Genomic DNA, 27,761 nt, shown 5'->3' with positions numbered 1-27,761 from the left:
GAAAGGAATAAAGAAATTATTACAGGGAAAGTGAAGAAGGAGAGACCAAAGACAGGTGGATCCAAATAAGTTTTTTTTTTTTCAAACTGCTGATTTATTTTCTGCTTTGATTAAAATCTGTAAGAGCAGCGAAGGTGCTGTGTGTGTGTGTGTGTGTGTGTGTGTGTGTGTGTGTGTGTGTGTGTGTGTGTGTGTGTGTGTGTGTGTGTGTGTGTGTGTGTGTGTGTGTGTGTGTGTGTGTGTGCGTGTGTGTCAAATTCTCCTTTACCTAAACTGAACAAACATATTAACTATAAGAAAATATAATATCATATATATATATATATATATATATATATATATATATATATAATAAATAGGGCAAAACAGCATCTTAACTGTGTGTACTTGAACATTACTAGCAGAGAGAGAAAATTATAAATGAATGCTTCTCGATACATTTACACATGTACATACATGGGATTGGAGAGACACACATATTCATATAAAGGCGCCAATTTCGCCCACTGGCGCTTGTGTGATGACATGTTTATGCTAATTTATGAATAAATGTTGTTGTATTGGATGAGTATGCCATTAGAATGGACATGTTTATGTGTACTAACATGCAGTGCCTTTTTTAAAAAACAATCTGTGGTGGCCTGGCTGTTGCCATTTGAAGAACAACAAATATTTCTTTCTCGTAATGACTCCCCATTAACACTAGCTGGGCATCTTATTGTAAATATTTAGAGAGACTATATGGTTTTAAAGAAACATTCTCAGTTGTTATATATTTATACCTACAAGCATCAGGCTGTGTTTACAGAGCCTGATGCATCGGTCTGTTTTTACACAGCCTGATGCTGTAATCTTGGTACATATGCTTAGGGAAAGATACACATTACATACACATTGCTGTAACCAATTTCTTTTTTTTAATGCAAATTTGAATAATCATTCTCATTTTCTTATAATTTAATTTCAACTCATAAGGAAAAACGTTGCATTCAGGTTCACAAAATTGTTCAGTAGAGACAGAATTAGAGAGCGGACGCCTGTAGGAGGCTTATGCACCCCCCCCTCCCCCGTATTATAGAAACAGCAGAACAAAGGAAGGTTAACGAGACCCAGGTGTGTCTCGTTAAGGGGAGTCCTGGCAAAAGCTCTCTTATCCGTCACACACACCCCCCCTCACCTTCTCCCCCCCCCCCCCCCCCCCCCCCCCCCTTGCAACCGCTACCCTAATCTATGCTGCACTCAACTAAACTACGTTATGCTCCTTAAGATAGACTAAGCAGGACGACACCTCCACCTATCCTCTTCAATAAAGACGTAGCTGCAACAGACGTCCAAACGACATGTTCTCTGGCGTAGATCAATCATCATTGTTTACCCAACCGTTTAGTGACATTTTCATTCAGAACTAGGATTAAGAATGGAGCCTTGTTCATCATGCGAAGATTATACATCTAATCCCCCCCCCCCCCCCCCCCTGGTTTTGCCTCAGGTCTCTCCAGGACCTGTCGCGGCAGACAGACCTGCCGTACGGGACCGTGCTGGACTCTGCGGTCTACGACCAGGTGCGCTCCAAGGCCATGAACCCCTTCGAGAGGGACCCCATGTACTCTCAGATGTGGCGCATGATAAATCGCACGGGGGACAACAATGTTGACGAGTCCAAGGAAGGAATCCGCAAGGTAAGGCTTTTCAATAGTTGTCTTTCCTTTAGCTTTTTTTTAACTGTAAAAAGTGCACTGAGAACCCATAGCAGGTGGCCATTCATCAATAGCCAACTTGTATCATTTTGTCGTTGAACTCCTAATAGGGTCATAGATCTATTCCACTCCTGTGCTCAACCTACACTGCCATGCTAACTTTTCCACTGGAGCCATCACTTTCATTTCAAACTTATTTCAAACTTTTTCTCCACAGCCATCACTTTAGTTTAATTTGGTCTTTGGAGATAAAGGCCAGAATATGATGGCGGCTGTAGAAAAAATAAGTAGTGCCGGTTTATATATAGCTTACCAAGACCGAATCCCTCTCTGTCGCATCGAATGTGTGTCACCAATTTGCTCAATTATTTAGCCGCCCATACTGTGGAATGGTGGCAACAATATTATATAAACACAGCTTTAATAACTCCTTTCAAGTAGCATTACCCATCCGTTTATTTAGCAATGTGTTTCAGCTAAACCCACTTCACATTTTGTTATTTCAGTGAATTACCGAGTAAAGAGTCCCTCTATGATGGATTTGAGCTGTATGAGTTTTCCTGCTGGCTGCATGACGCATCATATCGTCTCAGTGACCTCTGTGCACGGCGACCGCTCAAGGCTTTCTTAAACCCCGTCGACGCTCTCCCGCTCTATCTCCACGCAGCATATTGACAAACAAAGCGCAGCCGTGGCGACGCTGCAGTGTTGTGGTGCGGCGCTGCATGGGGGTTTGGGGGGGGGGGATAAATCCTTCTAAACGGTGTTAATGATACATACACGTACACAAGTGCAAAGTTAAACACTTAATCCCTGGCATCTAATTATCTAGCCGTTGTAAATACCTGCTTGCAGCATCTCATTTGTACGCATAATGTATGCTTTGTGTACACACCAGCCTCCTCCCGCTAGCTTAACGTCTAGCGCTAGCCCCCGTCGCGGTCCGCTGGAGTATATTAGCATCCTATATTAGCATTCCATTTGAGCAGCAGCCAGCCTTAGTACAAGGCGCAAAGTTTAATTGACACGAAAGTAGGTGTGTGCGGTGTGGTGTGTGTGTGTGTGTGTGTGTGTGTGTGTGTGTGTGTGTGTGTGTGTGTGTGTGTGTGTGTGTGTGTGTGTGTGTGTGTGTGTGTGTGTGTGTGTGTGTGTGTGTGTGTGTACACTCACTCTTAGAGCAGATGAAGTGTGACATTTATAGGTGTGAGTTGTTTAGAGGTTGGCCAGATTTAGTTGGTTGAGCATGTTGAGTGAATAAGTTATGAGAGTCTGTTTTAATATTGGGAGTCTGCATGATAATCCTCAACGGAACAACGTGTGTATGTGTGTGTGTGTGGGGGGGGATAGATTTATGGATCATCATTCCTGACTCTTGCTGTTTCTAAACCTGATAAATAAGCCGCCCAGTTGCGTTCTTCCAGGCAACACTTCTGTTCGTGTCAAGCAGGCGACAGGGGCCTGTCACAGCTAAGGGTTCATCTGAGACACCTGGGATGCCATGCTGTGACACTCAAACACACGTGCACGCACACATACGCAGACAGACACAAAAATACGCATACACACATACACACACACATCCCCACACATGCACATGAACGCACACACACATACACTCAATTACTCACTCACTCTCACGCACGCACGCACGCACGCACGCACGCACGCACGCACGCACGCACGCACACACACACACACACACACACACACACACACACACACACACACACACACACACACACCTAATATGTATGTATTTGCAGACGGCGGTAAATCCATATGAATGCAATCTAATGACCGAGGCGGCTGGGGTGAAACGAGAAGCATGGCCTCCTTATTGCCCCTGGAGATTTCCCATCGGTGGGTTCACCACTGAGATGTAATGACAGCCAATTCCTTTCCTTTGTAACCGGCTTGCGTGTGCTCGCTGAAGAGCCACGCCTCCAGAGAGCATCTGAGCCCACCTGCACCCAGGGAGGTCCAGGAGCCGCAGAACAGGGGGGCTAGATGAAGGCGAATAGGGGGCCCTGGCCCCCCCAGGGGGTGAGGATGGGGGAGGTCTAGTTATTTTCTTTCATTGCTGCACCTCCAACCCCGTCTGGCAGGGGTGGTGTCCCCAGAGTGTAGCCTCTCTGCCGCTGGGGTAAACAAGGGGACCTCCTCTGCAATGGGCCTTTACCGATGTGGTGGCCCTCTTCTCCCTGCAATGCTCACTTTTCTCTCTTCAGCCACTATCCTTTTTTTTTTGTGCATTTTCTTTTTGTAAGTATTCCTACCTTTTGCTTTCTTATTCACACATTTCCCTTTGCTGCTATGTCTATCATATTTTTCCCACTGTAATCCTGCTTTCAGTTTCCCCACCTCTGCTCCCCACTTCCACTTGTCCCCGGTTTCAATCTCATTCCTTTTTCATGTATCAGTTTTTCTCTCTCTCTCTCTCTCTCTCTCTCTCTCTCTCTCTCTCTCTCTCTCTCTCTCTGTGTCATCCTCTCTCTCTCTCTGTCATCCTCTTTCTCTCTCTGTCATCCTCTCTCTCTCTCTCTCTCTCTCTCTCTCTCTCTGTCATCCTCTCTCTCTCTCTCTCCTTGTCTCGTTCCTGTAAAGAGACGGAGTGCACTCTAGTGGTACTGTGTTGGTACTTTGCCATATCACGTTTGGGTTGATCTGTACTGTGTGTTGCCTTTGTGGCTGAGTACCTTTGAGCTTATATGGTTTGAAGGACTTTTGTTAGAATGCACACCGACGCACTCAGGCAGACACAAACATACACAGGATGTTGAGATTTGAGGGAAGATGGGTGTGCAGGGGGTGCTGTTACGGGGTCGCGGATCATTGACCACTGGTCAATGATCCTACTTGATCTGGTGGTCAATGATCCGCCCTGACCTGGTGGTCAATGATCACCCTTGGCCTGTGGTCAATGATCCGCCCTGACCTGGTGGTCAATGATCAGCCTTGAACTGGTGGTCACTGATCACCAATGACCAGGTCTGGGACTTGCCTAAACAGGTTGCGGTCCAACCCCACCTCCCCCCTCCCCATTGCAGCAGTATTTGCTGTTCAATTGGCAATCTATGATAAACTTACTTTTTAATCACTGCACAACAGATTTGAAAGTGACATATGTTCAAAACAAGCCCATAGGTTAAAAATAATATCCCGGAAAACCTAACAGATGTCCCATTAAAGTCACATGCCTTTGACCGAAATATATATTTTTGACATATTCTTTTATATTTTTGATGGATTGCGGTAAAAGTTAAAATGATTGCTGTAGGGCACTTAATGACCTACTTACGCCACTGTCAACTTGCCATATCTTATGATCATACAATTAATTGACGTGGCCCTTGTTATTAAGCTTACGTCCAACATTACAGCGGGCAGATGAGAAAGCTGGGAGGGCTGTAACTCCGATTCCAGAGCATTCTGCACATTTGTAAGCGATTGTTACGGCGCATCATACCGACGATTTATAAACAATGTTATATAATTGAAAGATACAAAGCATATAATGCCCACTGGCATTCGGCAAGGAATGAAGCGGCTGTACAGGAACTTCCTACATCTCCAGATGGCTGGTTTGTACCTAGTACCTCGTACTCATAGTGACTCACCACCTGTCAGATCGTTTTTCGAATTCGAAGCGTTCGATGTAGAGCACTTTGGAGTCCGTCCGAGATGTTTTGCAAGCAGGCCATAACTTGAAAATAGAGCGTCATGTGAGAAATAGGAGTTGTGACGTGAAAGCGTTTTGAGAGGGCTCAATGCATGCACAGCTCTGCATACATACGAGCACAGCGACAACCTCTGTCCCATCTTCCCACTTCTCTGTGTCTCACACCTGTTTTCCTTTTTTAAAAAAGAATTCTCAATGGTTTTAGATTTACATTTGGTTTTGAATACCATATATATATATATATATATATATATATATATATATATATATATATATATATATATATATATGTATATATATATATATATATGTGTTGTTTCAATCTGTAATTTCTTTCTGTTTCCATTTATTTAAGTCTATCCGTACCTCTTACATGGGTGCCTTTGAGTCTCTCTCTCTCTCTCTCTTTCTCTCTCCCCTCTATATTCCATCCTTTCTTCGTCTCAATGTAGCTCTGCCCTCTTTTTTCCCCTTCATCTCTCTCTCCACTCACTTTGGCCATAAGTCCCTCACTCCCCTTCCCTCCTTCTGTCTTTGTCAATAAAGCTCTCCCTGTCCCGCGCCACTGTTGTCTGCTCTGCTCTATGGATTTTCTCCCACTTCAGATTTTCGATCCCCTGTACCACAATAGTATTACTTGCCCAAACAGGTCAAAGTCTGCAATGTCTACTCTATCACGGGCACACAGACACTCACGCATACATCAGCAAACAATGGTGTGTGTGTGTGTGTGTGTGAGTGTGAGTGTGAGTGTGCGCACACACGTGTGTGATTAGACATGGCTGAAAGGTAAGAATGCAGTCGTTTGAGCAAGAAACCACTTAACTTGTAAAATATGCATACTTGGTATCTCATCAACTTAATGTCAAATGGGGTATGAGAGGGGAGGATGTCACTGTTCGTCACATTTATCTCACAGCCACCTTAACGTCATCGTCATTGCAAACATTGCAATCACTCAAGGAAAGGAGAGAATGTCTTGCTTATTTTTCCTCAAGGTGGCACCATATGGTTCCTAACCATGAGTAATAGTGTAAGTATTAGCAATAGTGGTGCTCCTTTTTATTAATCGATTGTCTGCTCTCAGAGAGTGCTCCACCTTACTCTTTAAATTGTTAAAAATGATGTCTGCTGGAATATAGATAACAGATAAGTCTAGTGAAATGAATTAGTGATCAGATGAAGAGCACAAATGGGTTCTTTTTCGCAAGAAATCTGAGTTCCTCTTGAAGTCTCACAGCAATTGGATCACGGACACATACACTTAAGAGTCAGATTCTCTGGCCAAAATGCACGTCCTTTTCTGATCAGGCCCACGCTGCTCAGAAGATGCAAGAGAATTCGTAATGTCTCTGGCATGCTTGAATTTATAAAGCTAAGCTCAAAGACGCACACACTTGGAGCTCACTCTCACACACACGTGCACGTGCACACAAAGAATGGCTTCTTTTATATTGCACATTTGCACACTTGGAAAATACATGCTAATTCAAGTTCAAATACACACACCCACACACACACCTGCTTCAGTTGAGGCTGTTGTTGCAACATGTCCCCTCTCTGGATACCTTTGTAGGATTTTAAATATGCGTGGATTGTGTGTTTTCAGTTTTTCTTTAGGTGCAACTTCCTGTGTTCATTGGTATGTTAGACCAGGAAAAAATTATGCTTTGAAATTATGTTTTGCTACCATTGTTTTTGAAGATTTTACCACAGGTGAAGAGTTGCAATTTTTTGGATCTTTTTTTTTCCCGATTTTATTGATTTAAAAAAGAAAAAAAAAGAAAAAGGTGTTTTCTGAAGGAGTGACGTATTTTATTGTTGTGTAAGAGCAAACGTTTGTCATGATTTCAAAAGCAACCAAATGTACCCGACTGCTTTCTGCGGATTGATATGATCTAGATGCTCAAGAGCCTATGATCAGTACTGCAGCGGTCTGCTATTCAGAAATAACAGAGCCTAGAATGAGGAAATTGATTGATCAGAATTTGGCATCTTTAAAGCCATGTAATAACCATGTGTGATATACAGGGCAATTTGACAGTGGACCAGAATATAGCAAAAAGCATAGAGAAAATTACCTGGATAGATTGATGAATGAATGAATGGGTGAGTCAAATGGCAAAGGTCCAAGGTTCCTATTAATCCGGTTGGATTAATAGGAACCGTCTTCCTAGGTAAAAAAAAGCAATGATTGTTTTTCTATGTCATGCCTTAAATTCATCTCTAGGAATCCTTGGCATATGTGATGCAGTTTTCCGGTTTTCAATATCAATTTCAATATGCTGCATTTCAATTTCAAATCCCTCACAAAACATGAAAATAAAAATAGAAATGACCAGAACGGCTGATAAGGTCATTCCAATCAACAGCGGCGAAACATATTGAATTTTTAAGAATATTTTCAAGTGTGTGTGTGTGTGTGTGTGTGTGTGTGTGTGTGTGTGTGTGTGTGTGTGTGTGTGTGTGTGTGTGTGTGTGTGTGTGTGTGTGTCTTTGTAAATAGCATTCTTTTAATGACAATGCATGTAGACATGTATGCCCTGCTCCATTATATCTAAATACAATCCTAAGACTGTCACACACACACACACACACACACACACACACACACACACACACACACACACACACACACACACACACACACACACACACACACACACACACACACACACACACGACCTATAGCATGATAATTAATCACACTTACTTCACAAATCTCAGTGGTTCCCTTTATGCTCGTGGCGGAAGTGCATATTGTGATTAAAAACATTCCGTTAATGGCCTGACTTATTATACATATGTTTTATTATAGTCCACTCCCCTCTTAGAAGCCTTCATCCGCGGACATATCATCTCCCTATGGCTGAATATCCATCCCCCGTAATGACTTTAGGGATAATGGCGCTTAACATAATTTCCTCACCTATCCTCACGTAGAGTGTTACGATGTCCTCCCAGCCGCCATTCATTTGCCCGCTAATTCAACGGGGAGATTGCAGCGATTTCTCCAGCAGCAGCCATGCTCGCTGGCTAATACGGTGGCGGCTACCCTCTGATCCCTCAAACCCCCCTGTGCGCAGGAAGGCGTGAGCGTTATGTCCCCGCCCCCTCCACTCCCAGGAGAACCAGTTAGACCCAGGGAAAAGAGTATCCAGGAGGTGGGGTCGGGCGTAGATGGATGTTTGGGGAGGGAGAGAAAGAGGAGGAGGAGGATGAGGACTAAGGGAAAGTGCAGAGGACAGAAGGGATAAGAAGACAGAAGACCTGATGAGAGAAGGAAGACCGGAGCACGCGGCGCCGGGAGGAAGAGGTGAGGGGAGGTGAAGGAGAGGGAGGTGAGGAGGACCTGGATGAGGAGGTGATTGAGGGGGAGGGGAACATGGGGGCTAAGGAGGGGATGTGAGGGGGAGCCACAGGGACGACATGTATGGAGAATTCGCAAGAGGGGCCGTGAAGAAGCTAGAAAGACTGCAATTTAGCGACGGAATAAGAGGAAGGTGGCCAAATGTTAGGACAGGTGCGGCCGTGTTCTGAGGACGAGGGAGATCTAAAGATGGCGAGGAAGACTGAACATTTTCGATTCTCTTTTTCTCTTTACGACTCCTGTAACTGCCTCTTGGGGGCAGCAGCCAGTGGAGCTAATAAAAACCGATCAAATATAAGTGAGCGGAAGGAGAAGGAAGAGACATAAAACAATGTGCAATTGAGCGATACAGTAGTGGGAGACGAGAGTGAGGGAGGGAGAAGAAAGTGACCCAACAGACATGGACATAAATGTTGTCTGAAGGATCGCTCCTCCCCTGACTTCAAGAATGAGTGCCAAAGGGCAGGAGAGTCTAGAGTTCAGAGTGTTTACATCTCGGGTCAAAGGTTATGGGTATAAACCCCAATGTGTGTCGTCTACCTGTGGGCCTCCCAAGGTAGGGAAGGCTCCCATCAACACGCTTAACCTCAACCTGCTCAGTACTGACGTGGGTACACCGTCGGTCACTTTGCAGAAAAATGTCTGCTTTATAGTAAATAGTTTGATGTGCCTTCATGGCTTTGGTGTTGAGACCACGTCCACACGTACATGAGAACTTTTTCGTTTTCAAAAATATATTCCTGCCAACACCTATTAGAAAATGTAAAATATCTCAATCCTCAATAGAAGGCTATAACATGTTAAAACACTCACATGAGCATACCCATATATGTTTGGACGAGGCCTAAGATCATCCTCAGTCATAATAATTCAGTGTGTATAACACTACAAACATTGTTTCTAAGGTTCACTGTGGAGAGTGGAGTGACAGACAGGAGGAGACACGGATAGATAGAAAGAGCAGGAAGAGAGGATGGCTGGGTGAACACAATATCCACAGGTCACAACATATGAATGTCACTCCGCAACCATTTGACAGATGTATTACTTTAGTGGTACAATAAAGATTCGGCAAACACAAGGCTTTGACTAAAGCTGGCTTCTGATAGGTTGAGCGGTGTGTTGCATGCTGTCAGCATCAAACAGGTAAAGCACAGCTCACATTATGGTAGCAATAAATGATGTTGAATTCCACCGAAATGCTCAACTGTAATAGGGGCCTCACTTAATGCAATTATTTTAAACCTAACCCTAACCCCCTTCTGAGAGAGATAACAGTGTCAGATTCTGAAGGTCTGAAAGGAAAAGGATGGCACGTTTAAGGGCTTGCAGAGAGTGTAATAGCCACTGGTAGCCAGGCGTGTTGTATTTATCCATCCAATGCTGTGTTTGCACCCAACAACCGTGGTACCTTAAGAGCATGTAGAGAACTATACTATATTATTGAGTCCAATTGCCTGTAACAGCACAGCCCTCTAGACGTATAATATTTTTCATCAAATAATTATGTAATCATCTATGGATATGTTGTCTAATTGGCCTGTCTAACTAACCCACCACTATCCAACACACTATCCAACAATCCTGCCTTCGTTCTCTAGACCTTTTCTGTCTGTCTATCTTCAAATTTCTCTCCGTTCCATGAACCTGTTATCTCCGTTGCGCTCTAGATAATCTGTGAGAGGTTGACTATCTCCAGCCATTTTTTTTCTCAATTCCCAGAGTACTCGGGTTCTCGGTTTCCTATGCTGTCATAAGAGATATGACAGTATATGACATACTATTTAAACAGAGCATATTAATGACATATTTGTGTGCTATTTTGTGAACGCAAACATGTGTGTGCGTGTGTATGTTTGTATGTGTGCGTGCGTGTGTGTTCGTTCGTGTGTGTCTGTTTGTGTGCCTTTTTGCGTGTTTGTTTTTGTGTTGCCTCTTGCCACCTGTTTGCCTTCGTAAATCCCAGTCAACACTAGATCTATCCTCGGCGAAGCGTGTTTATGAGTGTGGTTGTGTGTTTGTGCTATGCCGCTATCTTACTGTCAACAAGTTATGGGTCAGGTCAGTGGCCAAGGTTACCACTCAGGGTGGCCCATCTGTGACCAGTTGCAATTCTTTTTCACGGTTCTTCTTGCCCTTGTGTGTGTGTGTGTGTGTGTGTGTGTGTGTTTGTGTTTGTGTGTGTGTGTTCGCACCTGTCTCTTTGTTTGTGTTTACTTGTTTGCGTCCTCGGACTATAGAGTACGTCAGGCCAGGGCAACAGTGCGTGCTCCAGATCCATTAAAGAATCAACTTTTTTCGTGTCAGAAGTTCGCTGTGCATATGTGCATTTTCCCCTTTTTTTCTGTGTTTTCATTTTCACTGCACACGCACACACCACTTTAGTGGGACGCCGTGTCTGGATCACATCATAATTATGCGTGATTGCTTTCATTCATGACTGATTCATCAGTCATGAATTTCTGAGTTATTTCTGAGATATTATGATTACCATTTCTTCAAAATCCGCAAACAATGCAGTGCTCAATACTTGGATCTTGGATGTGAAAAAGATTCACATTTTTGTCTCCAGAAACCGTACTTTATATTGCTTGTGCCTGTGTGCATAGTTCGAAGGGCCAATAAAACCAAAATAAATCCCACCTGGATTCATCTTGAAGGCATGTCTGCCCTTGTATCATAAATGTCAGGGCTACCACATATCACTACACCCTAGAGAAGGTCTCCTCAGGTCTGGTAACAGCACACTTGCATTAAGGCTGCAGGGTGTATCATCTCAACTCCCTCCATAAGACTGTGATCTGCACTGTACTCTGCCATGGCTGTACATCCGCCATTAAAATGTACGTATGTATCCCTGTTTGTTGTGGAAAGCAAAAGCAAATCTCATTAGGATTCCATAACCATGGGCCCGAGCTGAAAACATATTTTTGCTGTAAGTCTTCTTGTCCTCCTTTTTGATACCACAGCGTTTCTTTCTGTTTAGCCCCCGACGTGTGTGTGTGTGTGTGTGTGTGTGTGTGTGTGTGTGTGTGTGTGTGTGTGTGTGTGTGTGTGTGTGTGTGTGTGTGTGTGTGTGTGTGTGTGTGTGTGTGTGTGTGAGGGGGGGATTTTGGAAATAATTTCCAACTGAGAAAACATAAGAGCGACAAAAGAAGAAAGAATGAAAAATATGAATTTAAGTTAACTCATGGATATTTTTTACTTATCTTACTGCTTTATTTAATTTGATTTCCCCTTTCTTTTCCATCATCTTTTATGTCAATCTCGCACTTCCCTTGTTGAGTGATCTATTGGCCTGTGGACACAACTCTGAGAGAAATGTCCACATTCACTTTTCTGCCTAGTTAGTTTGTATGTGGTTGGTTTGAGGGCTGACATATAGGTCATTGTATTGACACAGTGTTTGACTCGCACATTGTGAAAGGTTGTTCTTATCCCTCTGCCTTAGGTGATGGATCGCTCAAATAACCTTCCACACATGCTTGACAAACCCAACCTGCAATTGATTATGGAACTGCCTCGTTCACCAATGAGACAACAACAAGCGACAAGCATAATATAATAAGAGTGCAACGCACGTCGTGGACATTGGATGTAAAACGAATAGATGTTTAGGATAAATCCGCAAACCAATCTCAGGTTTAGCTGTTCTGCACTCTGTAATAGGAGCGTGGGTCAATTGGCCTCATCATCCACTCATAACGAGAGGCTGACGATCGATAAAACGGTTGAATGATCAAATCTAGATAGCAACCCATTTGTGCAAAGACTGCCCGGTTATAAGGAAAGCTCTGTCTTCTCCGGCTGAACACGCCTTGCACTCTTTACCCTCTCCTCTCACGTTGTCGAGGTTCCAAAGCACTAATGGAACGGTCTGCAGCTCTCTACCTCCCATGCTAAAACCGTCCACAGAGCAATCAGCCGACCACATAAGGTAATTGAACTTTCCAGCCAATAAACATGTACTCATTCAGGTGACTGTTTCGAGATGAGGGACGCTATTACATTAGCATATTCTAATTGAGATGTTTTGGGGACGAGGCGCTGACACTAAACAGGCACACCTGATGTCTGCCAGCACTTCCATGTCGTAATGGTTTGCGGTGGAATCCTTGAACCCCCAATCTGACCCTTTTTTGTTATTAATAACCCCGTTATTGACATCAAACTCACGGAACGCATGCTTTTTGTGCCAACCACGTTTTTTTATTTGTCCTGCAGTTCCATTTTCATGGTGAGGTGTCCCTTCAGCTAGCGTTATCAATTACTTAATTACTCTATATTGGATCAACAGTTGTATTTGTGTATTTGTGTGTATTTGTATGTGTGTATTTTATTTCTATAACTTTTATATGCTATTCTATCGGACTAAGTTACAATCATATGAACACACGTGCATGCCCAGACACACTTCCACATAATCAGATAATGAGAACGCTACTACAGATGGTGGGGTTAGGGTCAGGGCTAGGTTTGCGTCAGTTGTTTTAGACTGACATATGTTGAGCTCAGATATAATTTAGCTGAAAGTACCTGTACAACAGACTAGAGGAAGAGGGAGAGGGAGAGAAAAGCCATCTGTTTCTCTTGACTTTTCACGATTCATTGGCACTCGTTCAATTAACTGAATTTTTTTTGAAGAGATTAAAAGGCAAATGTGCCTTGGCTTTGAGAGGAGGGAGCAGGGACAAGGGCAGCAGTAATTACATAACCTTGATAGGAAATCAAAACGGAGACACTGGAAAACAATAAACAAAGGAGAATCCAGAGCGGGGGTTATTATTGGGGAACGAGAAAAAATGGCTGAGAAATGTCGGTTGGTGTTTGGAAGTTGGGTATATCCGCATGCAGCCTACTCCACATTTGATTTCTCACCCCCCTGTCCCTCCTTCTCTACTCCTCCAGCCGGCCTTTAGCCCGCCTCACGCCCCCTTTCTTCACTCCCTCGGCCTGCCGCCATCCTTTCTGTCAGTTTTTTTAACTGGCCTTCATCTTTTACCTTTTCTGTGCTTTTTGGACCAACTACTCTCTCTCTCTCTCTCTCTCTCTCTCTCTCTCTCTCTCTCACACTCTCTCGCTCTCGCTCTCTCTCTCTCTCTTATCCCCTCTACTGTCAAAAAGGCATTCTATCTCGGGCACCCTTTCGCTTTTTTCTTTGTCTGATGCCAAGGAGTTGGCCGGCGGACTTTTTGAAAGAACAGACGGCCACAAGGCTGTGGAGAAGAGAGGGAACGCAGCAGAGAGAAGAGCTGGAGTGGAGGTCAAGATGGTCTAGGCTCGGCTATCAGAAGAGACACTAAACGAGGGATAGGAAAGGTAGGATCAACGGCAGGAGCCATAAAGCGAGGCATAAAGGGAGGGATGAGAGGGGGCTAAGAGGGAGATAAACGGATGAAGGGATGAGAGGAGGGAAAGAGGGAGAGGAGCGTAGGAGGTATTGGTTTTGGCCCGGGGCTTAGCAGGTGGAATAACTTCTGTTTTCTAGGTCACATCTCATCTTTGACAAGAAGCTCCGGGAGACAGTGCTGTACACACATTCTCACCCCACACTCAAGCATACACAGTCACGTGCGCACACGCACACACACACGCCACGCCACAAAACCACATGCATACACAGAGTACACACCTGTACATATGGACACACCTGTGCAAGTAAATATGAAATGATATTCCAGCACATACACACACACACACACACACACACACACACACATTCTTTTTAACACATATGAGCCATATGTGTCCTGAATGGTTGTCTGGCTTGTGGATTTATAAAGAATGTCATGCTGTCCAATGGCAGTAAACAAATGAAAAAATGATCTTATTTTTGCAAGACATGCAAAAATATAATGTAATATATTATAACTAACCATTTATCTGGCTCTTTTATGGACCTTTAACTGTGTACTACAACGTAAGAATCGTATATAATTCAAATGTACCGCCATTTAAATGCTAGTTGTAGTGCTAATGCTACTGCTAGTGTTACTCATTGCTAGCACGACCATGACATCTTGTTTCTCCTTAAAGGAGATAAATCATAGTCTGTAATACATTTAATTACAAATACATTCATAAATAAAGAAACAGAATACATACAGTACTAGCAATATAAATACATGATACTAATTCTGAGGGCTAGCAAAGGGGTTCAGTTCTTTATAGACTTGGACATCTAGAGAGATTGAAGGGTACCCCCTTCATAACTCTTTTGCTCTCTTTCCATCCCCCTCTCTCTATTGCTCTTTCTCACTGCTGTTCTCTCTCTCCCATCCAATCCAATTATGACAATTTCTGCAAGGTTTTAACTACGTTTTTTTAAACAGTCTCAGTGAGACAGAGAGGTGTGAAGTTTTAAAGAAGGTCAAACTAAAACTCTTCTATTATTCCATTTGGAAATGCTTTAAAAGGGAAATCCTTTCCTAATGTTTAAAATTCCCCAATGTTGGATCTCAGGGATTTTGTCTTGACCCTTAGGCCTGATTAATCAGTTTGTCACATTGGTTTAACACATGAATCCTTCCTCGGTTGTCAAGCTTCATACTATAATTTGATCCAGCTATTTCATAATTTTTCTTCCATAATAAAATAATGCAGTGTAAAATATCCCTACTTCACATTCATGCATATTAAACCCTGTGCTCCTGACTGAAGTTCGAACTCTGGAATTCAAGGTCGCTTTAGTAAAGCGTGATGTCTTGTTCTGAGTACGGCTTGCCTAAATAACATGATTAAGTTAAGGTGATGTGAGCTGACCAATTACCTGCGATTGTATCATCTGTACTGAGACTGGGTTTTAGCCAATCAAAGATGTGTTTGATCTGAAAGTCAAGCGGCTAATTAGGCCTTTGGTATACATGCCGTTATTCTAAGGTCAACGTTGAGGGAGACTGCTTTTATTATGGGCAGAAATAACCAATTATCGTAGAACAAATATGATGAAATCCTAGCATTACGCCATGCAATCAACATGACATGACGATTATGCATTTTTTATTAGTAGAAGACCGAATAAAATAATAATAGCCATTTCCATCTAATTAAAAAGAAGAAAACATGCTTGCAACTCAAGGTGCGCAGTCGGAATCAAATGATTATAGCTTGTGTGAAGTCCTCCGTTTCTCGCAATCTCATTGTATGCACTCTCTGCACTATGCTTTTCTTATGTTGCTTGCTGCATGCAGCATCTCTGCTAATTAGCAAGTACTAGCAGTACTCCATGTGCACCAGCAGATGTTTGGATGAGAGCAAACGACAAAGAGACAAACAGAAGAACGTGTACCGAGGGAGCATGAGTAAACAAGCGCAGTCCCTGATCCACTCACAAGGATTCATTCGGAAAAATACAACTGAATAAAACAGCATTAAAATTAAAGCTGCAAAGACACATTCGATTATTCTGCCAGATTGTGTTAAGTGTTGCATCTTAGTTTTGGCTCAGTGATCCACGTCCCACAATGCTTCTTCCCAACATCTGTCCGGCATTAGTCCTCTCCTCCTCCACTCTCCCATATCTCTCTGGCCTAACGAGGGCTGAGCCAAGATTTGAATGTGGCATTGCAATAGGTGATTTGCTTAAGTGTGTGTGTGTGTGTGTGTGTGTGTGTGTGTGTGTGTGTGTGTGTGTGTGTGTGTGTGTGTGTGTGTGTGTGTGTGTGTGTGTGTGTGTGTGTGTGTGTGTGATGCTGGGTGGGTGTTTTCTCTTTGGGTGTAGCAAATGGATGACAGCTGAGAGCTCATTAAGCAAAAAGTGGGGACAACAAATTGAAAGATACAGAAAAGGTCAAAAAACACCAACCAAAATCCACTTGAGTAGATTAAACTGTTTTCTTACTTGGGGACTGGGAGGCTGAGTGCTGCCACTAAATCAGGCAGGCGAGACAAGATGGAGGAAATCGCAGGGTACAGATACCACCTGTGCAACAGTCTGTGTTATCCCGTTGTGTGAGATCTATATTGTAAACAAACACTGTACGCACGCTCCTCCTACTCTGTTGTCCGGGGACACGGCCAACGTAATCATATGATTGTGAGGTATATTGTTCTCCTTCTACCACTTTGGTGGGGCCCTGCTAGAGATAAGACGCAATGTTATTGGTCTTCACCCTAGTCGTTCGGTCGCACTCGTTTTCATCGCGCTATCGGTCTTGCTTGTTTATTTGTTTATTCCCGTACTTTTTTCAGACCGGTTTGCGACCTCAGATATCCGTACTGGTCGATGTGAGGGGGGTTTCAGAGTTCCACACAGAAGCAAAAGATTAGAAAAAAGATTTAACCTAAGAAAATCCATTATTTTTTTTAACCAACAGAAATAAAAAAAAGTTTGGAGGGCGTTACGCTGCCCTGAGCTACCCCCCCCCCCCCCCCCCACCCTAGCGCTAGTGGAGCAGTTATAATGCATGTGGGAAGTGCCACCATCTGCCTGGGACACATGATTGATTTGTTAGTAGCTAATCCAATCCTTATTCAGATATGCACATATCAGCCGACCTGCTGCCAGCGCACACTCTGACAGTATTTGGCACGGGAATCGGCTCTTCTAACAAATTTGCGACTCAAGCCCAAACAAAAACTGCACACATTACAGGCAAGCAGATACAGTGGAAAACAAGCCAAGAGATAACAGGTGCGATTCGGGTGGGCGTGCGTGCATGTGTGTGTCAGCTTGCGCACATGCTCACTAACCCAATTATGGTCTTATAAAAACTCTGAGGCTAAAGACAGCAGAGTTCCATATCAATGGTGACACTGAGTAATTGTCCCATGTTTTTTTTCCACTGGCTTTTTATCTCATTCTTTATTGAAGGATGAATGTGCAAGGATGAAGACATGCGCAAACCAGTATTGAGTTGTTAGGTTGATCCTATTTTCTATTCATTATTGACATATATTTTTCGATTTACATTATTGACGTTATACATACATGTAGCAAGTTTCTTACAGATATTTTCAAAAGGCAGAAACCGCCCAGTCAGGTCGTTGGCGCAGCAGCTTTTTAGCCATTTTAACCAACATTTATGTTTTTCTCGCCTGAATTGAAGGCAGACATTATGAACCTCTATCTGTAGCACATTATAAAATGACAGCAGATAAGGGATGGTTGAATCATTCCCTTAGCTATCGGGAACAGAGCAAGGGCTCCAAGCTATTCTTAAGCTGATTTCCATGGCTTCCAGTTATCCTAGCTGGGCCCCCACAAGGAAGAGCAGATCCCAGCAACCACGATTACAAAGGCTTAATACTAAAGGAACCGGGCGTGGACATTTTAGGATTCAACGCCCGTAGGACATTGGGAATAATTACAATTTTTTGAAGGTTCTGAGAAGAGTCGGGAAGCCCGATGAGCCAAGCTGCATTCCCGCCCTCATGCTGTGGCCCCCCTGAAGGGGCTCTAACAGGGGATGGAAAGCGAAACAGAAAGAGATGATTGGGTTGCTTCTTGACCTCTCCCTGGGTAGATGGAGTCTGGGGGTGGAGTACGTATTCATGTGGCTGCTAATGACCAACAGGAAGAGAACATACACAGCAGAGGTTTTTCATAAGACAAAGTGGCCAAGTCAATCAATCTGTCCATCAAACACTTATGAAAGTGTGGTGGAAAGGGTAACGAAGGTTATCAAACATCGCTTTTTCTTCATTAGGATAATCCCCTCGGTGGAGTCTGTTTTTATCTTTCGTTATCATTGAAATGAAAGGTCTTTAGTGCTTTCATCTTTTTGTTTTCTGAAACGCAGAAAAAAACTTGCTTTTCACATCCTAATGTTTCAAACATACCAAGAAAACGTTTTTTTTTTTACTATTCAATATCAAATGGAAGATTACTTTGGAGGTCTATACCGTTCCCTGACTTTGATCGAGTGCAGGCAAATCCTCTGTGGGTCGATGCACTCTCTAGCGTTGTTATATACCGTCTGAACTAACGGGCATCACCACTTCTCTGTGAAGCCTCAGGCATTGCATTTAGCTGCTAATGACTTCAGGGCATTGATTTTTAACATTTTAAAACCAGAACTGATGCTTTACTTTTTATAGCTATGTATTTTGTCGATAGAAAGTGTCAGTAGCGGTTGTATTGACATCTGGTTAGCTCGAAAGCTTTATTCTTAACATGGATATTTGGATCTTTCCCCCTTTCTTTCCTTTACAAGAAAAGTCCATGGTCATACGGATCTACCTAATTAGTTTTACTTGAGCAAAAGGGTTCTAGACATAATAAATAAGACAAGATAACAAATTAAGACAAAATGGTGCACTTATTTACATTCACTCTCTTCAGGGAATGAATGTAAATAAGGAGAAGCACGAGAGATTGAGCACGGAAATAGTTTGAAATGCTTTAACAAAGGCAAGGGTGTTTGTCTCTTTCGTTCAGTGGATTTTTCCAGCTTTGCTCAGTAACACATCTGTTGCAGAGGAAAACCAGGTCCATTACTGACTTAAGATATACTTCTTTGTACAATGTGTGGGCATGTGTGGATGGGTGAGGCCAAGCAAGTTTCAGCCATGATGTCTTATCAGTTTGTAAAAGCACAATTACCCTCAAGAAAATGCAGACGCTCTGTCTGCATTTGCTTGAGGGTAATTGTGCTCTCAAATGTATTTTAACTTCAAACTTGCCAGCTGCTTGTGATCTGCATGTACATACCCTGGCATCCGATAACTTTGTGCACCCCGCATCATTTCTCATCATACCTAAACCTCGGAGTAGTCCTCCCTGTTCCTTCAGCACAACAGATTTTTCCAGCATTTCTCTACAGCGATCACGGTGTTGTAAACAGCTGGGTAGTGTCCCGGGTGCCGTCCCAGCGGGCATCATGTAAAAGTGGACAGTAAATGTAAAGTGGAGATTCCCTCGTGAGCACATCCCATCGACCTCCCATTGAGATGCATAAACAACGGTTTGCTTTGTGAAGTGTGCCCGGTGTTGTTGTGAATAAAGCCCGCCTTTGATGGAGACCCGCGACACAACGGTGTTAAGCGTCCCAGCTCTCTACACTAATAACTGTACTTTAGTCCTCACCACCATCCCAGCAAGGCTTCTAGCGATCCTTCTCTCTTTTAAAACTTGTCAAACAGATGGATTCAGGTCTGGCACTTCAAAGCACTACTATTTCCATGACTATTTCTACCTGGTGTGTGTGTGTGTGTGTGTGTGTGTGTGTGTGTGTGTGTGTGTGTGTGTGTGTGTGTGTGTGTGTGTGTGTGTGTGTGTGTGTGTGTGTGTGTGTGTGTGTGTGTGTGTGTGTGTGTGCGTGCGTGCGTGCGTGCGTGCGTGCGTGCGTGCGTGCGTCTATGCACGGATGTTGGTTCTATTATGTCAACTTCCCTACAATTCTTTTTTGATGTTAAGCAACACAGACTCATGAGCGTATAATAATAATGAAATGCCAGCACTTGTGACTGATACCTTTTGCAAACCCTCACTTATATGCATCTGTTTGATTTATTTCAAAACGTAGCTTTGCAGCACTAATAATGGTAGTTGCTCCTATGTTGGTTGTATGCTTTGATAGACGTTTACAATCCACTGATGGAATTAACCATAAAGTGACGAAATGTACATATTGACTGGTGTGAACGTTCTCTCTAGTGAAAAATACATTCAATATCATTGTCTCCAAAAATAGTTTCTCGAACTTAATGTAATCGTTCTTATTGGGAGGGACTTAAGAGGATCCAGTTCTGATGATGAATAAACGAGGGGTCATTTTGACATGGTCCCTATGATAATGTGCACATGAATAATTATTGTGCTGGTACACACGTAGACACACACACACAGCAGCATGGACCTTAAACTCCCTCCCCCCCACTAGGCCAGTCGGATTTTCCTGTTGCAGATACAGTCTGCTGATGTTCCCTTCTTTCCGTTTTCTTGTAGGTTAAATACGGACATTTTGGCTTTGTGTGGGACGCGGCTGTGCTGGAGTATGTGGCTGTGAACGATGAGGACTGCTCTTTCTACACGGTGGCAAGCAACGCCCCCGACCGCGGCTACGGCATCGCCATGCAGCATGGGAGCCCCTACCGGGACGTCTTCTCTCAGAGGTAGGAGCTCACATCATCCACATACCATCTTCCCCTCCTGGAGATGTCTCTTCTCATGTAAGGGTTCACATCATCCACATACCATCATCCCCTCCCCCTGCAGATATCTTCTCTAGGAGTTAGGAGCTCCCATCATCCATATACCATCATCCCCTTTTGGAGACACCTCCTCGGAGTTAGGAGCTCCCATCATCCATATACCATCATCCCCCCCCCACCGGAGATGCCTCCTGTGAGGAAGGAGGTAGGAGCTCACATCATCCCCTCCTGGAGACGTCTTTTCTCATGTAAGAGCTCACATCATCCACATACCATCATCCCCTCCTCCTGCAGATATCTTCTCTAGGAGGTTGGAGCTCCCATCCTCCATATACCATCATCCCCATACCACCATCATCATACCACCCCGCCCCCCGGAGATGCCTCCTCTGAGCTCACATCATCCCCTCCTGGAGACGTATCCTCTCGGAGGTAGGCGCTCCCATCATCCGCATATCCTCATGGTCTCCTGGGGAGGCCTCCTCTCAGGTTGGGGGTAGGAGCTCACATCATCCATACACCATCGTCCCCTCCTGGAGACGCCTCCTCTGAGGTAGGAGCTCACATCATCCCCGTCTCAGTTAGGAGCTTGCGTCATCCGGATATTATCACCACCTCCTGGAGACGTCGGCTCTGGAAGTCTCCTCTCGGAGGTGGTAGCAGGTGCCCACGGTTGTTTTGTGTCAGACAATAGGGTTTTATAGGCAAGGGTGTTTGAATACATTGCTGAAAAGTTTTGATTCCCTGGTTTGCTAGTTTAGCCCTAAGCGCCCTGGAGAAACCTCACTATCTGCGCCTTGATTACCTGTGTCTGTCACCATCCCTCCGCATGATGCGCATGGTGAGCGGTGATAAGCCGAATTGTATATTTGTGGGTGTGTGTGTGTGTGGGGGGGGGGGGGGGGCTGGTGTTGGTGTGTATGTGAGAGAGTCAGAGAGCTAGCTTGCAGATGAGGAAAAACTCTTTGGTAAAAACCCTTTGGCCTCGTACTGCCTGTGTGTTTTGATCCCCGTCTCCTCTCAACCAATAATAAAAAATAAACGCAGAAACTAAGCCACAATATGACTTGTTTCCAAAGTTATTAGCGCAAACGAGGGATTAATAGAGAGTCTGTGTTTTGGTTTCACTCCCTTTACTTCAGCCGTGTTTGTACACACATGGGCCCCCAGATCCTCCAACAACCCACTTGATTTTTTACCTAACTGCCCAAGCAGTTTGCACTGTCTCCCCAGTTCCCCAACGGCGCACACTGCACTTCGCAAAGAGATTACGGACGGTGTGAGAGAATTATCGCAGAGGTTTAATTGTTTTGTTTCTCTTTTTGGTTCTGTTTGATGCGAGCGTTTTACATTATCTGAGTCAACGAAGCGCAGAGCTGAAAATTGTCTTAGTGGTCCCTGCAGTGGCGCAGGTGAGAAACATCTCCCCTCTCCTAATCCTCTCCAAGGGTCTCCCTTGGCAAAGAAAACATTTGCACACAGCTAAAGTGTGGAGAGCAAAAGTACTCCAATCGTGTTTGATGCTTTATTTTACCGACGTGCTTAGAGTCAATTAGATCCCTCGTGTTGCTCCAATTTTGGCTCCGGAATGTTTCACGATCAACAACGGCTGCGCTAATGTGGCTAACGACGCTGCATCTGTCACCTGCCCTGGCTATTGGAGGTCGGCATTGGGTTTTTAGACCATCACTCCTCCCGTTGCCAATGCTTGAGCGGCACTGGATTTATATTTGTTGTCCATTCAGTGCAGCCGGTCTCATAACATGGGGTTTAGCTGCTGTGACTAGCATCGGTGCACACACTCAATCACTTCTTGTTTCACCCCGGGTGAGGTGAGGCTAGCTGCGTTCCGGAGACTGAGGTGTGAGTGTGACACCGGGATGATGATGGAGGAATAACAACAACAAGCCTCAGATGAGAGCAGCACTTCTCCTGACATCGCCCCTGATCGAAAGAGGAGGTTGAGAGTAGAAATATCAAGAGATGGTGAGGGGTGGTTGGATGAGAAAAACAGCAAAATAGTCAGAGAGAGAGCGATAAACGCAGAGAGAGATGATTTAGATGAATTTCTATACCAAGCGTCAATCTATATAGGAATTCATCAATAAGCTTCTTTAATGTTTGCGTCTGTGTGTGTGTGTGTGTGTGTGTGTGTGTGTGTGTGTGTGTGTGTGTGTGTGTGTGTGTGTGTGTGTGTGTGTGTGTGTGTGTGTGTGTGTGTGTCCGTGCATGCTGGAGTGTGTGTGTAAGAACCTGTGTGTGAGTGTGTACGTGTGTGTGTGTTAGTATGCCTACTGGGTACAAGAGGAGATGACAAATACTTACGAAAATGTGTTATTGTGCGTGTGTGTTTGTGTATGTGTGTGTACGTGTTGGTGTGAATTCAATTTTCATCTTGATCTCAGCTCTGGATACATTTTAACTGTTACGAAACAAATATGGCTGCCGTCTCCCATCAGGGTGTTCCTGAGATTACTTATTTCTTTGCAGCATGTTCCAATACCATAAAAGATTGCTCTTGGGTGATGAGAAGATATCTGTGCGTGCGTGTGTGCGTGTGTGTGTGTGTGTGTGTGTGTGTGTGTGTGTGTGTGTGTGTGTGTGTGTGTGTGTGTGTGTGTGTGTGTGTGTGTGTGTGTGTGTGTGTGTGTGTGTGTGCCTGCAATTACAATGATTCATATGGTTTGCTGTCCTCTGCTGCCCTCCCAAGTGCCTTGGTCAGGCCCCCCTCACTTCCCTGCCTCCATTCTACAAACACTCCATTTATCCCTCCATCTACGCCATCTTTCTCTAAAGTTATCCCTCCATCTAACTCTCCTTCTATCCCTTCATCCATCCCTCCAGCCATCCCTCCATCCATCCCTTCCTCTGCGCCTCTCTTCCAGCGTGTGTGCTGTTATATTGGACCCTGCCTGGGAGTACAAAGTGTGCGTGCTCATAAATCCTATAGAGATATTGAAGCGCAGTTGCACTCGTTATTTATCAGACCCCATAAGCACAAAGCAAACAATTGGTCTCATAAATAGCATTTTCTGATGATTTTTTCAGCGAGATGCTAGCTCGCTGGCTTTTATGTTTTCCCATCAGTAGCACACGTGGCAAAGACATTGTCAAGTTGAAAAACAAAACAGCCACTTTGATGAAGCCACTTGTGGAAATGGATTTACGAATTGACTGAAACAAAAGTTGGTTTATGATGCAGAAAAGCTCTTGAATCTATATTCATTTATATCATCGTTGAAAAATGCAATGATCAATGAAAATGTAAAAGTGAATCAATATATTAAAGCATTTCATATTCTACATAGATAAAAAAAACTGCCCTTGAATTCTTCCCCGTGTCATATAACCATAGCTGCCTCGTCAGACTTGGGTATAAAAGGTTATTCCTGCTGTTGTTTTGCTGGTGGTCAAGATTAATGACCTCTGGCCCCTAGGTCGCTGATAACATTCCTTTTATGCTGAAGTATAAGCAAACAGACTGCTGCTTTTTCATAGGGAAATCAAAATGTCAAAAGTAATTTGCACTAGCCACTGCTGAATAACGGGATTTTTTGAGTTACTCTATCACAAATAATCTCTTAACCTAAATCAGTTCATACAAATTTTGATTTAACAACAAAACAGGTGCAGCCGACCTTCAGTGGTAGTCTATGCATGGCAATCGCTAAGCTGACCCAATTCGTGTGAGCTTTTGAAGTCCAATCGGAGTATCTATGAATACAGAGCACATATTCTCCCAGGAAGTGATATTCTACGAAACGGTGAGAGAGAGAGGGAGATGCTTCAGGCTAAAGTTACTGCCAGATGGGTTAGGGGTGATAAAGCTGCAAGACAAAAAAGGCTAGTAACAATAATTATTTATTTAGTTGGTTATAAAGCCCCACACACATTATTGGCAGATTATTGCTCAAAACGAGCTAGCTAGCTAGTTATGTTTGTTGTGGGAGTGGCTTTGAAGGGAGGGGTAAAATAAATTCAGTTGGATATTTTCCAAATCGAGCTTACTCTGGCTGGTTCCTCCAATGTTGCCTACCCTAGCTTTATGGATTATAAGGACAATTATCCCTTCAATACTCAGTTAACAAACCCACTGTTGGTTTGTATGTAATAATGAAACTTGTGTACAACATTTCTGTATTTGTTTAAAATGTATTGTAATTGCTATTGCAGAAATTGGATTACAAGATAAGGATTTAATGGTTGCTATAACTCGCCGATGAATGTTTTGTTTCAAACACGTTCTCTTAAAATTGTTACGAGCTCATCTGGGCCAAAGGCGCACAGTAAGACACCCAGGGCAATAACATCATTACAAAAGAGAAACCACACAGACACTGTGAATACTGATATAAATAACTGTTCCACTTGAATGGGTTTGCGGTACTCAACAGACTTAGAGAGCTGTCTCACATGACAGCTTTGTCATTCTGACCCTCACAGCCACACGCATGTTGACCGCAATACTGTTTTACACACAACACACACACACACACACACACACACACACACACACACCACACACACACACACACACACACACACACACACACCACACACACACACACACACACACACACACACACACACACACACCGCGCGCGCATGCACGCAAACACACACCCACAAACACATAGTAATGGGCTCTATCTGAGGTCTCTAATTTGCCCTGAACATCGCTGTCTCTCAGTTTGAAGTCAGGATGTAGTGTAGGAGTGGCAGGGGGAGAGCTGGCTGTAAAACACATATGAAGGAAAAAGGGGACGCGTCACCACTGTGACTACGGGAAAAATGACAACAAGATTCCCATCAAGTGCCAATCAAATTCTCTCTCTCTCTCTCTCTCTCTCTCTCTCTCTCTCTCTCTACGTCCCTCAGCTGTCATCGCAATGCTAATCAATCACAAACAGAGCTTGCCCACACCCTCAGTAGTTTCATTAAATATCTATTCATAACAGTGAGATGCACTGCATTCATTCTCTCTAGCGCTCCTTGACTCTCTACTTCGTCGTCATCTTTAGTTTTCCTTTCTCGTTGTCAACCTTCCAAGTAGATTTTTGTATCTCGTCCTTTCTTGCCAAACGTCGGACCCTCTGTTCTTTTCTATGTCTGTAGACGTCTGTTCTTAGTGGCAACTGCTCCCATCGATTTTTTTCTCACTAGCCGTCTCTCAAATTCAAATTCAAAGTGTTTTATTAGCATCACAGTATTTGAATACAGTATTGCCAAAGCATATTCAAGTTATGCAAGCATAATTGTACAAATAACAGATAAGAATAATAATAACAATAATAACAATAACAACTAATAATAATCATAATAACAACAATAACAACAACAACAATAATAAAATAAATAAAAAGTCAGACTGAATCTCTCAGGTTATGACATTTCAGGACATATTGTGCTACCAGGGCAGCAGAAGGACCTTCACCCAGAAGAATTGCAATTTTGTCCTTATGTTCCATGGCTGCAAAATCCGGATATAGATTTGTAATTTGGTGAAGTATATCGGTCTTAAAATGTCATATTTCTTACAATGTAAAACAAAGTGCTCCTCTGTCTCAACCTTCTCTGCCTGACAGTGACCACACATTCTGTGTTCCCTCGGCAGCCAGGTCTTTCTGTGTCTACCTCTTTCCACTGCAAGATTGTGGTCACTGAGCCTGTACTTGGTCAGGACTTTGTCTCTGCTTCACATCGCTGACAGAGAGGAGATAGTGTGCCAATTCGTAATTTCTGTTTAGGATCAGATAGGAATTCATTCTACCTTGGTTTGAGGTTTGGTTTGTCCAATGTGACAAATAGTATTATTTTGCTTGATTAATTATTTGTTGACTCTAATTGGTGTCCTGGGAAGCAGTGCTGGACTGAGCTTGATGTGTGTTAGTTAGCTTCAGCACCAGCTGACACAGGGGACTCTTGTCAGGGTTCAGTTCCTGTTTTTTTTGTGCTTAAAAATGTGTATTCTTGGGACTTGATTTTAAGTGCATCCAGAATTTTACTGCTCGTTTTTGGATAGGTATAGCCAATGGGTAACGACCTAATTCTGCCCTACATGCGTTGTTTGGTGTTTTTGTTTGGACTTTCAATATGGATCGGCAGAATTCAACATGTAGGGCCTCTATTGGATGCTTATCCCATGAAGTGTAGTCATGTGCACTGAGTGGACCCCAGAACTCACTTCCGTACAACGCGATAGGCTGTCGAATAATTTGCACCAGATTGTGATAGATATGTTTATGTTGCAAAATTTAGATTTTATTGCATATCTCTCTCTCTCTCTCTCTCTCTCTCTCTCTCTCTTTTCGCTGTGATGACGGTCATTTTTTGTTTTTGACACTGCTTATCGTTCTGAGGCGAGGATTGTTTAGTTCCCGTTCACCCACATGCCAATTCAGGTCATGTATTCTGGCAATTCATCAGCACTCCATTTAACCCCTTTCTTATGAGGTGAGTCCCTCTGAGAGTCTTGATAAGTGGATAAAGATGACCAATGAAGCTAGTCACAGTCACATGACATGCTATTTATTTGTAGCGTATCTAATGCTGAACAATAAGATTTATTTACTGTCAAAAGCAGAGCAAGTCCACTCCGCTCAACCAGTAAGTTGTCAAATCTCAAATCTGCCCATTTAATACAACTTTCTCAGGTTGTACATGTTAAAAAAACAGCTTAGATTGGTGTTTAGAATAGTTCATATTTCCTTGTCAAATACGATTGGAAGAACAATAAAGCAGCCACTATGAGGTGTGCACTTTCAAACACATTCTAAAATCTGATTTTCATAGATCATCAAGGCCTGTGGGCGGGAACCTACCGTATAAATGCTGGTGTTCCTTTTGTTTTGAGTTGCATTCAACATCAGCGGTGATGTAGGTGGGGAAGGCTGGGAGGTCTCTGTTGCTATCCAGCCTCTGC

General features: G+C 43.5%; 1 protein-coding gene across 2 annotated transcripts in view; it reads left to right on the top strand.

Annotated features, from left to right (window-relative positions):
* The window catches only part of grid2 (glutamate receptor, ionotropic, delta 2), a 376,215-nt gene extending 354,517 nt beyond the window's left edge, over window positions 1-21,698 (top strand). Inside the window, exons 13-16 of one of the 2 annotated variants that reach the window (XM_030358523.1) lie at window positions 1,490-1,679; window positions 20,634-20,800; window positions 20,904-21,044; window positions 21,134-21,698. In XM_030358523.1, the coding sequence (XP_030214383.1) occupies window positions 1,490-1,679; window positions 20,634-20,800; window positions 20,904-20,916 (370 nt within the window). In that variant the 3' untranslated portion in view covers window positions 20,917-21,044; window positions 21,134-21,698. Of the gene's footprint in view, window positions 1-1,489; window positions 1,680-20,633; window positions 20,805-20,903; window positions 21,045-21,133 lie in introns of those variants that run through there. The other variant, XM_030358524.1, reaches the window with a different exon arrangement.
* The last annotated feature ends 6,063 nt before the right edge of the window (window positions 21,699-27,761 follow it).

Source organism: Gadus morhua, chromosome 6 (assembly GCF_902167405.1).
Source record: "Gadus morhua chromosome 6, gadMor3.0, whole genome shotgun sequence".
Lineage (NCBI taxonomy): Eukaryota > Metazoa > Chordata > Actinopteri > Gadiformes > Gadidae > Gadus > Gadus morhua.
Note: the sequence above shows the minus strand (reverse complement) of the source record. Positions and strands in the feature narration are given on the sequence as shown.